The sequence below is a fragment of the Poromitra crassiceps genome (assembly GCF_964638095.1).
Source record: "Poromitra crassiceps genome assembly, chromosome: 7".
NCBI lineage: Eukaryota > Metazoa > Chordata > Actinopteri > Beryciformes > Melamphaidae > Poromitra > Poromitra crassiceps.
Window position 1 is genome coordinate 48996409 of NC_139628.1, and position 14329 is coordinate 49010737.

Genomic DNA, 14329 nt, shown 5'->3' on the forward strand with positions numbered 1-14329 from the left:
CGGAAGTCCTCCTTATACGAGCCAGAGCCCAGGAGCTTCTGCAAGTCCAGACCATGTTCCTGAGCATACTGCTGTTTGAGAGGACCAGACAGACGCAGAACACAGCACACATCAGAACCTAACCTGTTGAGGATGTGATCGGTCACGTGGTCTTTCCCAGACTTCCTCTTCCCGCTGAACAGCAGGATGAGTTTGGGCTTACAGAGATCCACCATACTGATCATCGACAATAACTGATCACTCGATGATATCACGACACTTATTATAGAGAATTGGTGATGTCTATCAATGGTGATGTCACTCGAGTACTCGATGTCTCAGTGCAGAGTGAATGTTGCAGTGTTAAATGTGGGTCCGTGGTTTAATTTGTGTCAATTTAGGGGTCCTTCGCGTGGAAAAAGTTCGATAACCACTGGAAGACTAGAATGACCTCTGAAATTAGAAGTGGAGTTTACGAGGAGAACTTGAAGGCAGCCTTAATCAAATCCAGCCCTTGTTTTCTTGAGTGCCAGGTGGTATCAAGTTGGACAGAGTTAGACGGAATAAGAGCCAATATTATTTGATTTGGACTTCAAAATAAAAGCATAAGGGTGTGATTAAAAAAGGTGTAAAAATTGGACGAAAATGTATAGACCAAATCACCGTGACGTCACCATGTAAACAAATTTACTTCCGGGTACCACTTGGGGAAGGCGGCAGGTTTAAATGTGCGTGTTGTCAAATAAATGCTGTCAAACCCTCTCGTTGTTTTCGGCCGACTACTTTCAATTTAAATGGTTAAACGGTTGGTAAACATGCTTGTCCGACGTATCTAGCCTTTCTTCTGTATTTGTTTTATGTAGTGTTAGCTAGCTAATAACGTTTGTTTGTCTGTCAAACTCGCTGTTTTTTTGCAGAGTCGTTAACGTTACAGACAGAGTAACCTCGCGTCACCAGGCTCTTCTCGGCGAGAAAGAGCCTGGTACAGACAGAGCTACTGACGCCACGTCAATTTAATTTAGCTTCAAGTCTACTCTAGTCTGGTCCAACAGGTAAATTAGCTAGTCTGGTCTCCACTAACGTTAGTGAAAGTGTTGTTATGAATGATATTAAACAACAACACAACACGGACAAACCATTTTTGTCTTCTTTGTCTGTTTTTGTCTTCAACACGTCAGTTTGTGCCGTCCACCGCCATTATAATGTGTGGACCCAGGGGTACCCGGAAGTAAATGTAAATGTCACAGGCCAGTTTTTAAATGCTTTGTCCCTGTAAATTAACTTTAGGGGTTGAGACGAGTGAGTGAATGGTTGAATGGTGTGGGAAAATCCTAATTGAACACAGCTGCGGCTGATTAGGAGACTGGGGTTTTTGCAGTGGGCTGGCGTTCTTCTCGCCCTTTTAAAGGCAGCCGTGGAGGTGAGAGCAGGGGAGAGAAGGCAGACGTGGTGGAGAACCAGGGGGATCTTCGATGTCGAAGTGGGGAGGGTGCTGGGCAAGGTGTGGGGAAGCAGACCTGAATGTGAAGCAGACCTGAGTGTGAAGCAGACCTGACGGTGAAGGAAACCTGACGCAGGAACAAACGCAGTCCCGGGCAAGAGCAGCCAAACCAGAAGGTTGACGGGACGTTTGGAAGAGGGCAGAGCTACGATACGAGTAGTGAAACTCCCGATGGCGCACGGTATCCAGACCCACCACCATTGACAGCAGTCTGACGGCCAGAGGGACTGCACCACACAGCTTTTTCGGAGGGGAAGCATCGTTGGAATGTAGAGGGGTGTAGTCACGACGCACCCCTCTTACAGCTAAGTACCCCTCTTATGTCTCCTGCAAATTGTCATCCTTCCTGTTGTCCTCCTGCCTTTCCTACCCTTTTTTACTGATGTACCCGGCCTGACCAGATGAACATTGTTTTTAGATTTGTACTTTGACACTGTAGCCTATTTTGAGTGCCATTTTATTGTACCTCGCCCCATCTAAACAAAGCCCACATACCACCTAGCCACTTGAACGGCCTGCTATGTCAGCTATAGCTGTCCCTTTTTGACGTGCGGTGTAAAGCGTGCTTTTGATAAGTGAAGAAGTTATAATCACGTGTGCTATTACTGTGGAGCGTGGAGCATTGCCCCCTTCAACTTTCCATAGCATAAAGCTAAATACCCAAGAGGTTCTTAAATCACGTGTGGATTTGCAGTGATATTTTGCAGTGCTGTTTCCTTCTTTTTTTTGCCCATTACTCTGGACAAGTTCTGACCACTAGCTGGTTTTGCCACCTCCCTCGGGAGCCTGGGCCTCTGCCCAGTCAAGTGACTTGTCTCATTATTCCCCCGTAGCTTCCTTGGAGGTGTTTGGAACACGAACGGAGCGGACAGAGGACACTGTGGGACCTACTGCACCTGGACTGTGGGCTGGGGTTTCTAATATTTTCATACTTTGTAATAAAGATTATTGTGTATCCAGCTCCTGGTGTCCTGTCTCATGGTTCTGGTTGGCTCCCCACCTGTATACATATAGTTCGTGGTTGTAACATCTGTTGGCCACTGGTCACATTTGGCGTTTGTCGGCAGGATTTTGTACACGTGGGTTGAGCCTCCTTAGCCATCTGACATGCCAGGAGAAGGATCACAGGGTCCAGGCCAGGCAGAAATGATTTTATCATGGACTTTATTGTTTGTCATATTTGTTCCCTGCATAACAAGGTACAGGGATGTGAACCTTTGTTTGTTATGTTTGTGGCCCTGCATAACAAGGCACAGGGATGTGGACTTTTGTTTGTCACGTTTGTGGCCCTGCATAACAAGGTACAGGGATGTGGATTTTGTTTGTCATGTTTGTGGCCCTGCATAACAAGGTACAGGGATGTGGACAGGGTTCTAAGGGACTAGAACCATTAAGTGTGGGAGGATGTCACAGGCCAGTTTTTAAATGCTTTGTCCCTGTAAATTAACTTTAGGGGTTGAGACGAGTGAGTGAATGGTTGAATGGTGTGGGAAAATCCTAATTGAACACAGCTGCGGCTGATTAGGAGACTGGGGTTTTTGCAGTGGGCTGGCGTTCTTCTCGCCCTTTTAAAGGCAGCCGTGGAGGTGAGAGCAGGGGAGAGAAGGCAGACGTGGTGGAGAACCAGGGGGATCTTCGATGTCGAAGTGGGGAGGGTGCTGGGCAAGGTGTGGGGAAGCAGACCTGAATGTGAAGCAGACCTGAGTGTGAAGCAGACCTGACGGTGAAGGAAACCTGACGCAGGAACAAACGCAGTCCCGGGCAAGAGCAGCCAAACCAGAAGGTTGACGGGACGTTTGGAAGAGGGCAGAGCTACGATACGAGTAGTGAAACTCCCGATGGCGCACGGTATCCAGACCCACCACCATTGACAGCAGTCTGACGGCCAGAGGGACTGCACCACACAGCTTTTTCGGAGGGGAAGCATCGTTGGAATGTAGAGGGGTGTAGTCACGACGCACCCCTCTTACAGCTAAGTACCCCTCTTATGTCTCCTGCAAATTGTCATCCTTCCTGTTGTCCTCCTGCCTTTCCTACCCTTTTTTACTGATGTACCCGGCCTGACCAGATGAACATTGTTTTTAGATTTGTACTTTGACACTGTAGCCTATTTTGAGTGCCATTTTATTGTACCTCGCCCCATCTAAACAAAGCCCACATACCACCTAGCCACTTGAACGGCCTGCTATGTCAGCTATAGCTGTCCCTTTTTGACGTGCGGTGTAAAGCGTGCTTTTGATAAGTGAAGAAGTTATAATCACGTGTGCTATTACTGTGGAGCGTGGAGCATTGCCCCCTTCAACTTTCCATAGCATAAAGCTAAATACCCAAGAGGTTCTTAAATCACGTGTGGATTTGCAGTGATATTTTGCAGTGCTGTTTCCTTCTTTTTTTTGCCCATTACTCTGGACAAGTTCTGACCACTAGCTGGTTTTGCCACCTCCCTCGGGAGCCTGGGCCTCTGCCCAGTCAAGTGACTTGTCTCATTATTCCCCCGTAGCTTCCTTGGAGGTGTTTGGAACACGAACGGAGCGGACAGAGGACACTGTGGGACCTACTGCACCTGGACTGTGGGCTGGGGTTTCTAATATTTTCATACTTTGTAATAAAGATTATTGTGTATCCAGCTCCTGGTGTCCTGTCTCATGGTTCTGGTTGGCTCCCCACCTGTATACATATAGTTCGTGGTTGTAACATCTGTTGGCCACTGGTCACATAAACATCCCGCTGATTTGGTCTATAGACATATGGAATCAAACTCTAGGTTTACAAAAATGATACAAGATTATTGTGATGAAAGATACCCTGTGGAAAGACCATACATGAATTATTTTCAAGAAAATGTACCAGATTTTATTTATATTGGTGGATGTTTGCTTTATGATGGTTACAGCAAAATTGTAATTTACAAAAGCTGCCCGTTCCATTTGTACTGGGAACTAGAAATCTCATAGTTCAAAGGTCAGGAACGCCCCTGTGACGTCACCTGCCCTCGGATTTCCTACACCGATCTTGGTGGGATCTAAAAAAAAGTCCCTCGCCGACGTTGTTCACCACCACTCATATATTTTCAGACCAGAAGGGTAAAAAAAAAGTGGATTAAAAATAAATGAATTCGACCTCTTTTTTAAAAAGTTTCAAGATACCCTTCTCAAAAGTTTTGGTCTGAGTGAAAATGTTCTTATATGAGGAATCTGCGTCGCGTGACGTCACGACGACAACAAACTCGACTTCCGGCCCGGGGGACTCTGCGGTGTGTGGGTGTGCGCCAAACAAACAATATCTTAAAAACTATACATGACATCGCTTATATTTTGACATTTTGAGTGAGAGCAGAAGTAGCTCAAGTGTTTAATGTATAATATATGCGAGTCGTGTTAAAGTTGTGTGGTGTCGCAGTTTTTATATTGTACACCGCACAGCTTCCCCCCGGAAACGCGGTTTGTTTACCAAAATGCTGCTCGGTGCATCCCTCGTAGTAAAACTGTTTTTATGCGCATTTTATGAAATGTACTACATGAAAAGAGAACGGTGGACAAATTGCTCTCTGGTGCGTATGCCTAAAACCCGTAGGGTGAATGGAGGTATTATGGGACATAGCGTATTATGGGACACTTAAGCTATAGAGGCTATATTTTCTTGCCTGATGAGTGAAAATAAAAACTTTTTTTTCTGAGCCCTACCTGTGAAACTACACAATCAAAATCGCATGCCCTCATTGGTGTGACATCACATATGTGGGCGGGGCAAGCTTCAAACAGGAGGTTGACCCTGCAGGGCATGAGGTGAGGAAAATGACATAAGCTTTAGCTAGTTTTCATCATAAGGTCATAAAATTCTCATAGCTAATATATTGCACAAACTTTTGATGGAACATGAATATGATGCATGTTTGCAACCAAAAACAAAACAAAAACAAAACAAAACAAAGTTTTATTTTTGGAATTAGGTTGTTTTCATTTTGTCCCATAATACGAAACACGGTTTCGTATTATGGGACAGTATGTTTTCATATTATGGGACAGTGCTAAAAGGCTTTGCTAATGAACAAAATTATCAACCTTGCAATAGAGAACCATTGTTTATTCTCTAGAATAGATTAGTGGTTACCAACAAATAGGCAGGCAAAAAAAAGCTGACCACTTCAATTGGTTAATATTAATAGACTCTGAATCATCCTAGCCCTAACCCCAACCCTAAACATAACCATCCCAGCCTGACCTTCAACTTAATCATCCTAACCTTAACCCCGACCCTCAACTTAATCATCCTAACCCTAACCCCAACCCTCAATTTAATCATCCTAACCCCAACCCTCAACTTCATCATCCTAACCCCAACCCTCAACTTCATCATCCTAACCCCAAACCTCAACTTAATCACCCCAGCCCCAACCCTCAACTTAAGCATCCTAACCCTAACCCCAACCACCAACATACTCATCCTAACCCTAACCCTCAACTTAATCATCCTAACCATAACCCCACCACTCAATTTAATCATCCTAAACCTAACCCCAACCATCAACATACTCATCCGAACCCTAACCCTCAACTTAATCATCCTAACCCAAACCCCACCCCTCAACTTAATCATTCTAACCCCAACCCTCAACTTAACCATCATAACCCAATGCCTCAACTTAATCATCCTAACCCTAACCCCACCCCCCAACTTAATCATCCTAACCCTAACCCCACCACCCAACTTAATCATCCTAACCCTAACCCTCAACTTAACCATCCTAACCATAACCCCACCCCTCAACTTAATCATTCTAACCCTAACCCTCAACTTAATCATCCTAACCCTAACCCCACCCCTCAACTTAATCATCCTAAACCTAACCTACTGTTAACTCAACAACTAAGGGGGTTGTTGTGACAGTGAGGGCAGGCCGATTGTTGTTTGAATTGTTTACAGAGTTTTAAACATTAAATAAAACAGTTTAAATGAACATGGAGTGTTAATTTATAAAGATGAATAGGAAAAGTAAGATGTGCATGTCAGATTATATCAAAGTATGAATTAAATTGTGTAGTAAATGCTTACACTAGCCTAAATTCATCATAAGGCATCTGTCCCATAATACGAAACATTTTGTCCCATAATACGAAACGTTACAGAAAAAAGGGATTTTGGGTCAGTTCACACAAAAGAGGATGCCACGCCTCCTTGGAATATAATGTAACCTTCATTCCACCTCAGAAGGTTAGGTAACATCTTGACTATTACAGAAATGTATCATGTGTTGGGCTATTTTTTTTAATTGATGGCAAAAAAGCTTCCACAAGGCGAAAAGTCAAAAAGTGTCCCATAATACCTCCATTCACCCTACGTGCGCTTGGCGCGCTATAACACATTTTGAAAGCTGAGAGCGGAAGTGCTGTGTTGTATTGTTGGTGGCTTGACGCTGGATGGAATCATTGGAATGAGAAAGGGAGTCAGAGAGGAGGTTGACGGCGAGGCGAGGTGAGGCAGGGAGGACGGACGGTGTGTGGTACCGAGCTGGCTCTGTGACAGGGATGTACAGCAAACACAGGCAGAAACATGCCCACACATCACCGGCAACATGTGGACGGCTACTCGCTTTCCTCCCCCTTCTTCTGCTGAGCGGCGTGCTGGACACAGCCAGCGGAGACACGGGACAACAAGGTATGGACGAGCCTGGAAAACTTATCTCTTTTGAATGATCTACCAGTTGCGTGGGGGGCGATTAATCAATATGTATACTGTAACATACTGTTGACAGATGTAATAGCCGATGTGTCTGTTTTGTAACATTTGAGCGTTTTTATTTGAAGCTGGGATGGGCATTGAAACTTTCCGTTACTGTGGTCAGCCTCCCGATACGTTCCGTTCACGGAGTACGGAGAGAGCGCTGCGTAAAACACCCATCCAAATTATGTCTGTTTACAGTATGCCTATCAGGCAGTTATTATAGTAGCTACCACTCCTACAGTTTGGATTCACTCTTCAATTAGGCATAATTGCGATAGAGAAAGCAACACCCTTTTCAATCAAATGTCAACTTTCATAACTGGTTCGCCCGTTATTCCCAGTCCAGTGTCCACCATCATTTCCCACTAAAATACACGGTGGTATAGTTGGGAGGGCGGCAAGTAGCTGCTCAACCAATTCTCAACGCTGTAATTTTATTGAAATAGAGTGCCGGTTTGTGGTCCGGTTCTCTATGCCGAATTTAACAGAAGACCCCCCAGATTCATAAAATGTCACAAGTCTTGTTTTTACAAAGTGTGTATGTACATTTGCCTAGAAGCAAGGTTTCCGTTTTCAGATTTAGAATGGAGTTTTGCCCGAGTGTCTTTTCATCTAGCTAGTCATTAAGAAATAGGCTAGAGGCTGGCTTTCCTTTTGGTGAACCAAAACTTTTTGCTTGATTTCATAAAATCAATGTTTTTACATTTTTGTTCTAGATTGTGGAGCATCAAATGAAAGTGTGAAATACAGTCAAAACTAAGATTAGCTGTAGCAGTAGCCTAATTCATACATAATTCCCCCCAGACGACAGACTCCGGTCTGACCTCCTGTATTGTCCATAAAAGGCAGAGTAGTAGAGGTCTGTTAGAAACATTGAGTTGTGTAATACAGCCGTCCAGCACAGCACAGCACAGTACAGTAGGCCAGTGGTTCTCAAAGTGAAGGGGGGTGGTGGGGGGGGTGTCCTTGAGGGGGTTCCAGGGTCCCCGGCAAAAAGGGGAATCATTCATTTTCACTATAATTCCATCCATAAGTAACACAATGACAAAAAAAGTATGCGTATTTTGATCATGGCTTTCATACAGTTTAACATCTAAAAGCAAAAAATCTTGTCAGATGGGGGACCCTGGGACAAAATCATATCAAATGGGGGTTCTCCATGGTCTAATTTGTCAGTTTAGGGGTCGTTGGCATGGAGAAGTTTGAGAAACACTGCAGTAGGCTACAGTAGCCAACATTGCTTGCCACTGCCATGGCAAATATTTGAGAAAAGGTGACATTTTCTTTTTTAATGACTTATTCTTCTCTTTTGGACTGAAACAGTCCTGCTGAAAATTGCTAATGGGACGTTCTGGAAACGCTTCAGTAGGGCCTGTCTGTCTTAACGACTTGGCGTGGACTCCTACAGGCGATATCTGAAATGACCTGAAACAAAGGAACTATAAACGTTGAATTGAATGTATTCTGCAATGCCCCATTCTCAGCCAGCCAAAGTGAAACTTGTCTGATAATGGGCTGGTATGATGATGCGTTACATCATCCTGACCGACCAACTGTCATGTGGGGTTTAACTGCCCAGGACCAGACGAGAGTGTAACAAAGCCCCCTATTCACAGAGAAGAAGATGTCTGGAAGAAAGTTAATGTGGTTAACGACGATTCGCGCATGCTTCGGCTTCTTGATCAACTGCATCATCAGGGTTCCCATGCATCCTGGAAAACCTGGAAATCCTGGAAAACAGTTTACACATTTTTCAGTCATGGAAAACGCATGGAAAGTTAGAGAAATAGTCAAATGTCCTGGAAAACCATGTGGTGTCCTGGAAAATTATTTCCATTTTCTTGATTAGCTGAGAATGAACTACTAGGCTATCTATCTATCTATCTATCTATCTATCTATCTATCTATCTATCTATCTATCTATCTATCAGAGCTCCCTAAAACGGATAACATCGCCATCTGAAAGGGCTAAGTTATGTTCATGATCATATTAACCAGTTTATGGAGGAGAGTATTGGTTATTATGTTGTGGTAACGCTGTGAATGCCTCTCAAAGTCACGTCACATGGTAGCAGGTTGGATGACATTACAGCTTAAGTGGCCAAAACTCAGAATAATGTAAGTTATGTTAATGTCCTTCAAATGTAAATATGAGTCACTGCTGGCTTTTAACTGTGGTCGTTTTGATTAGGTTTACACAAGAAGAACACATCCCCTTTTAAGTGAGAAACATGCTTTCAACGTATACTTGAGTTTTAACGTTGTCTGCGGCAGCTAGTCCCATATACTGTAACATCACTGCAGCTTCAGCAGGGGGTCGCAGGGGAGTCCCCAGCAAGATGAGTGACGGGGACATTTTAATCACATTAGCCCTTATTTGGACAATCACTAGTTAATATAAGTTACACATAGTTATTATACATACATAGACAGACGTCATATTCAGATAACCTGTAGCGTACATTTGCAGCTCCTCTCTATCTCACTCTGTACACTGTCACTGTGTCACTAGTATGTCCTGTACAGAGCCAGAATAGCAGATAGGTTCTCTGCAGATTAGCCTTCAAATGTGCATTAAGACACATGTAATCTGATGTGTGTCCTATAAGTATCTCTCACTCTCTGTTCATTGCATGTCAGCCTGTGAATCCATTCGTGAATATACAAGAGTGCTGCATCTCTTGGCCAAGATCTATGTTAAATACTTCATTTAAGACGACTTCTGACTCCTGGCTCCATCTTTTTGATCACAAGTGATTTTTCTTCAAGTGGTTTGCTGTTTACCTTTTGGATGGACATTTCTATTCTATAACAACTGGTGCCACGATGCAGGATGGAAATTTCTATTTTATAACAATGAGTAAATGGTGTGATTTCACTAGGATTTCAATGACTAGAAGTTATGCCGAGGAGAGAATGTAGTGCATTATACTTGGTAATAGCTTTCAGTTTTTGGGGAGCTGCAAGCCGCCTACGCGGGCAGGCTCGTGGCAGGATGGGCGAGAGTACTCTGGTACTTGAGTACTCTGGTACTTGAGTACTCGCTCAAGTAATGTTGCTACCGTGTGGTTACTCGCAGTAACAAAGTGGGGAGAAATCCCTGGTGCCAACGAGGCAGACCTTTTTGACAGAACACCGTCCGTTGTAATCAATGGATTTTCATTATTGTAAAGTGATCATAAAGCAGTATGGATTATATACGTTACTGTAAATTGATCATAAAGCAGTATGGATTATATGTTACTGTAACAGTGATCATAAAGCAGTATGGATTATACGTTACTGTAACAGTGATCATAAAGCAGTATGGATTATACATTACTGTAAAGTGATCATAAAGCAGTATGGATTATACATTACTGTAAATTGATCATAAAGCAGTATGGATTATACATTACTGTAAATTGATCATAAAGCAGTATGGATTATACATTACTGTAAAGTGATCATAAAGAAGTATGGATTATATGTTACTGTAAATTGATCATAAAGCAGTATGGATTATATGTTACTGTAAATTGATCATAAAGCAGTATGGATTATATGTTACTGTGAAGTGATCATAAAGCAGTATGGATTATACATTACTGTAACAGTGATCATAAAGCAGTATGGATTATATGTTACTGTAAAGTGATCATAAAGCAGTATGGATTATATGTTACTGTAACAGTGATCATAAAGCAGTATGGATTATACATTACTGTAAAGTGATCATAAAGCAGTATGGATTATACATTACTGTAAAGTGATCATAAAGCAGTATGGATTATACGTTACTGTAAAGTGATCATAAAGCAGTATGGATTATACATTACTGTAAAGTGATCATAAAGCAGTATGGATTATACATTACTGTAAAGTGATCATAAAGCAGTATGGATTATACATTACTGTAAAGTGATCATAAAGCAGTATGGATTATATGTTACTGTAACAGTGATCATAAAGCAGTATGGATTATATGTTACTGTAACAGTGATCATAAAGGCAGTATGGATTATACATTACTGTAACAGTGATCATAAAGCAGTATGGATTATATGTTACTGTAAAGTGATCATAAAGCAGTATGGATTATATGTTACTGTAACAGTGATCATAAAGCAGTATGGATTATACGTTACTGTAACAGTGATCATAAAGCAGTATGGATTATATGTTACTGTAAAGTGATCATAAAGCAGTATGGATTATACGTTACTGTAAAGTGATCATAAAGCAGTATGGATTATATGTTACTGTAAAGTGATCATAAAGCAGTATGGATTATACGTTACTGTAAAGTGATCATAAAGCAGTATGGATTATATGTTACTGTAAAGTGATCATAAAGCAGTATGGATTATACATTACTGTAACAGTGATCATAAAGCAGTATGGATTATACATTACTGTAAAGTGATCATAAAGCAGTATGGATTATACATTACTGTAAAGTGATCATAAAGCAGTATGGATTATATGTTACTGTAACAGTGATCATAAAGCAGTATGGATTATATGTTACTGTAACAGTGATCATAAAGGCAGTATGGATTATACATTACTGTAACAGTGATCATAAAGCAGTATGGATTATATGTTACTGTAAAGTGATCATAAAGCAGTATGGATTATATGTTACTGTAAAGTGATCATAAAGCAGTATGGATTATACGTTACTGTAACAGTGATCATAAAGCAGTATGGATTATATGTTACTGTAACAGTGATCATAAAGCAGTATGGATTATATGTTACTGTAACAGTGATCATAAAGCAGTATGGATTATATGTTACTGTAACAGTGATCGTAAAGCAGTATGGATTATATGTTACTGTAAAGTGATCATGAGCAGTATGGATTATACGTTACTGTAAAGTGATCATAAAGCAGTATGGATTATATGTTACTGTAAAGTGATCATGAGCAGTATGGATTATATGTTACTGTAACAGTGATCATAAAGCAGTATGGATTATACATTACTGTAACAGTGATCATAAAGCAGTATGGATTATACGTTACTGTAACAGTGATCATAAAGCAGTATGGATTATACGTCTTTATTATACGATTATATGTCTTGAAAAGGTTTTAAAAAAGGTCTTAAAAGTTGTTGAATTTAACTTTTAAGTTAATACCCTGGAGTTGCAATTAGTGCCTCCTGAGCAGATTTATTTTAACGTTTCATTTATTTTCATGATTTGGTTTTTGAACTTTGACTGAAAGAATGAAACTGAAAGTTATATCTTTGGAGCGTCGGGTTACCAGATATACCACATTGGTTTTCACCACAGAGACTGACTGTTCAAAAAACACCAAAATGCACACAAAACCGCCCACGCAAATGCAGGTCTATAGGGAAAGAATCTTGCAAAATATAAAATAAAATGATAGGGCTGGGTGATATAGCAAAAAATAAAATATGAAATATTTCATAGGAATCGATATCCATAATTATTGATATTTTTTAATTACCTATTTTTAATAAAGACCATGAGAAAAAAACACAAAATGAGTGTTGCAGCTGTGTAATAGTTATGCTCGGTTGGGAACTTAGGGATTTGTCTGTTTGATTGGCTATTTGTGTGTCACTCGTAGCACGCTCCATTATCAAGGGACATATCGATATATATTGAACTATTCTCTTATTGCATTGATGAATTGTCTATCGCTGATATTGATATATCTTGCTGAAGAAGGAGGAGTCAGCGCACACAAGAAGGCTGAATTGCTTCACTTTAATTCATCTTATTTTAAAAAAGTACAAAAAGGCACACGAACAACGCGTTTCGCCTACTGGCTTCCTCAGGGTCCCCCCCGAACCTGCGACTGCACATGTATCGGAGGAAGCATGTTGCTAATCTACAACTCTCCCCACATGGGCCAGAGGGGGTGGAGCAGCAATCGGGGAGAAAATAGTGGGGAAATCCGAGAAGAACAGAATTCAACACAAATGCATCTAGCAGAAGCGATAAACAGGCACTCTCTCATCGGAGCTCCTGTATTCCATATATGGCCACGTCTACACAGACATCTGAAAGGGAGAGTTAAGAAAAAAAAAATCACAATTGCATTCTCTTCTCCTCTCTCTCAGGCCTCAACTGATGCATTTCAATGAGGAACTCTCAGATATGATCAAACAGCTTTATGCGTGACCTTATCAGAGCAGGAGCCATATCAGTCCTGCTAGCTTCTTTCTTCTCTACATGTTGTTGCCGTGTCAAGCAGGAGACAGCTCCTCGCGCAGCCTGGCTGCTGCTGCAGTGCTCTTTTGAAATCTTTCACAGCTTTTATGTGACCTTGGTAAAAATGGACGGGAATCTTAATTTGTTTTGAACGTTCGTTTTGGCTCACAAGGGAAGCTGCGTGGACGGCGGGGTTTGCTTTATACGCCCTGCGTACCAAGGTCAAAAATATGAATGGTGAAACGCCGGCGAGAGACAATACCTTTTGTTAATCCCATTTGAATGGTGCCATGAGGTCCACATGTACATTTTGTCAATTTAAAAGGTCACTTTGCACGTCAAGAAAGTCGCAGTTTGTGCTGAAACTGAAACGTAACGTTTAGTTTTGTGTGAAACCGCTCAATCAACTCTGTCTCGCACTATATACGTCACACCAACGACAACAACAATAGACTGGTGGGAGAGACGCCCCTTATGCGACTGCTTGTGTGTAGTCTTTCTGATTTATAACCACAAACTGCGACGTTCTTGACTTGCAAAGTTAACTTTTAAATTGACAAGCATCATGTGTGTCCCTCATAGCACAATTCAAACGGGATCAAAAGAAAATCTTGTCTCTCTCTCCGTTCACCACCATTCCTATTTCCTTTAAGATGCGGGTGCACATAGAGGGTCTGAAGGGAAGGGGAGGGACTTTGGCTGTCAGTGTCTGTTTGATGTGATGCAGGGGATTTTCACTTTGAATGCTGCTTCTTATCTGACGTGTCTCCTCTATATCACAATCACTTATTGCCACAATCAAGATGACATACAAGGGATTTATCGGAGTGTAATTATGCAGCCTCGCGGTCATGTCAATATTCAGAGATAAAAAGTCCATCAAGTAGGAATTTACAGTCCTAGTGGTGCTTGATGTCGTGAACAAGATGAATCTAAGAAGTTCTGGTCGGAGAA

The 14329-nt window shown here is 41.7% G+C and overlaps 2 protein-coding genes across 2 annotated transcripts in view; one reads left to right on the forward strand and one right to left on the reverse strand.

The window, feature by feature from the left end:
* Window positions 1-215, reverse strand: part of LOC310779682 (phosphomevalonate kinase-like) — a gene marked incomplete at both ends in the record, with an annotated part of 612 nt that extends 397 nt beyond the window's left edge. The window contains one exon of the mRNA XM_083640183.1: window positions 1-215. This exon is cut by the window's left edge and continues 397 nt beyond it. Coding sequence (XP_083496309.1) covers window positions 1-215 — 215 coding nt within the window.
* A 6790-nt stretch (window positions 216-7005) lies between these two features.
* adam19a (ADAM metallopeptidase domain 19a) overlaps window positions 7006-14329 on the forward strand; it is a gene marked incomplete at both ends in the record, with an annotated part of 148134 nt that continues 140810 nt past the window's right edge. The window contains one exon of the mRNA XM_083640268.1: window positions 7006-7135. Within this exon, the coding sequence (XP_083496394.1) occupies window positions 7006-7135 (130 nt within the window). The remainder of the gene's footprint in view (window positions 7136-14329) is intronic.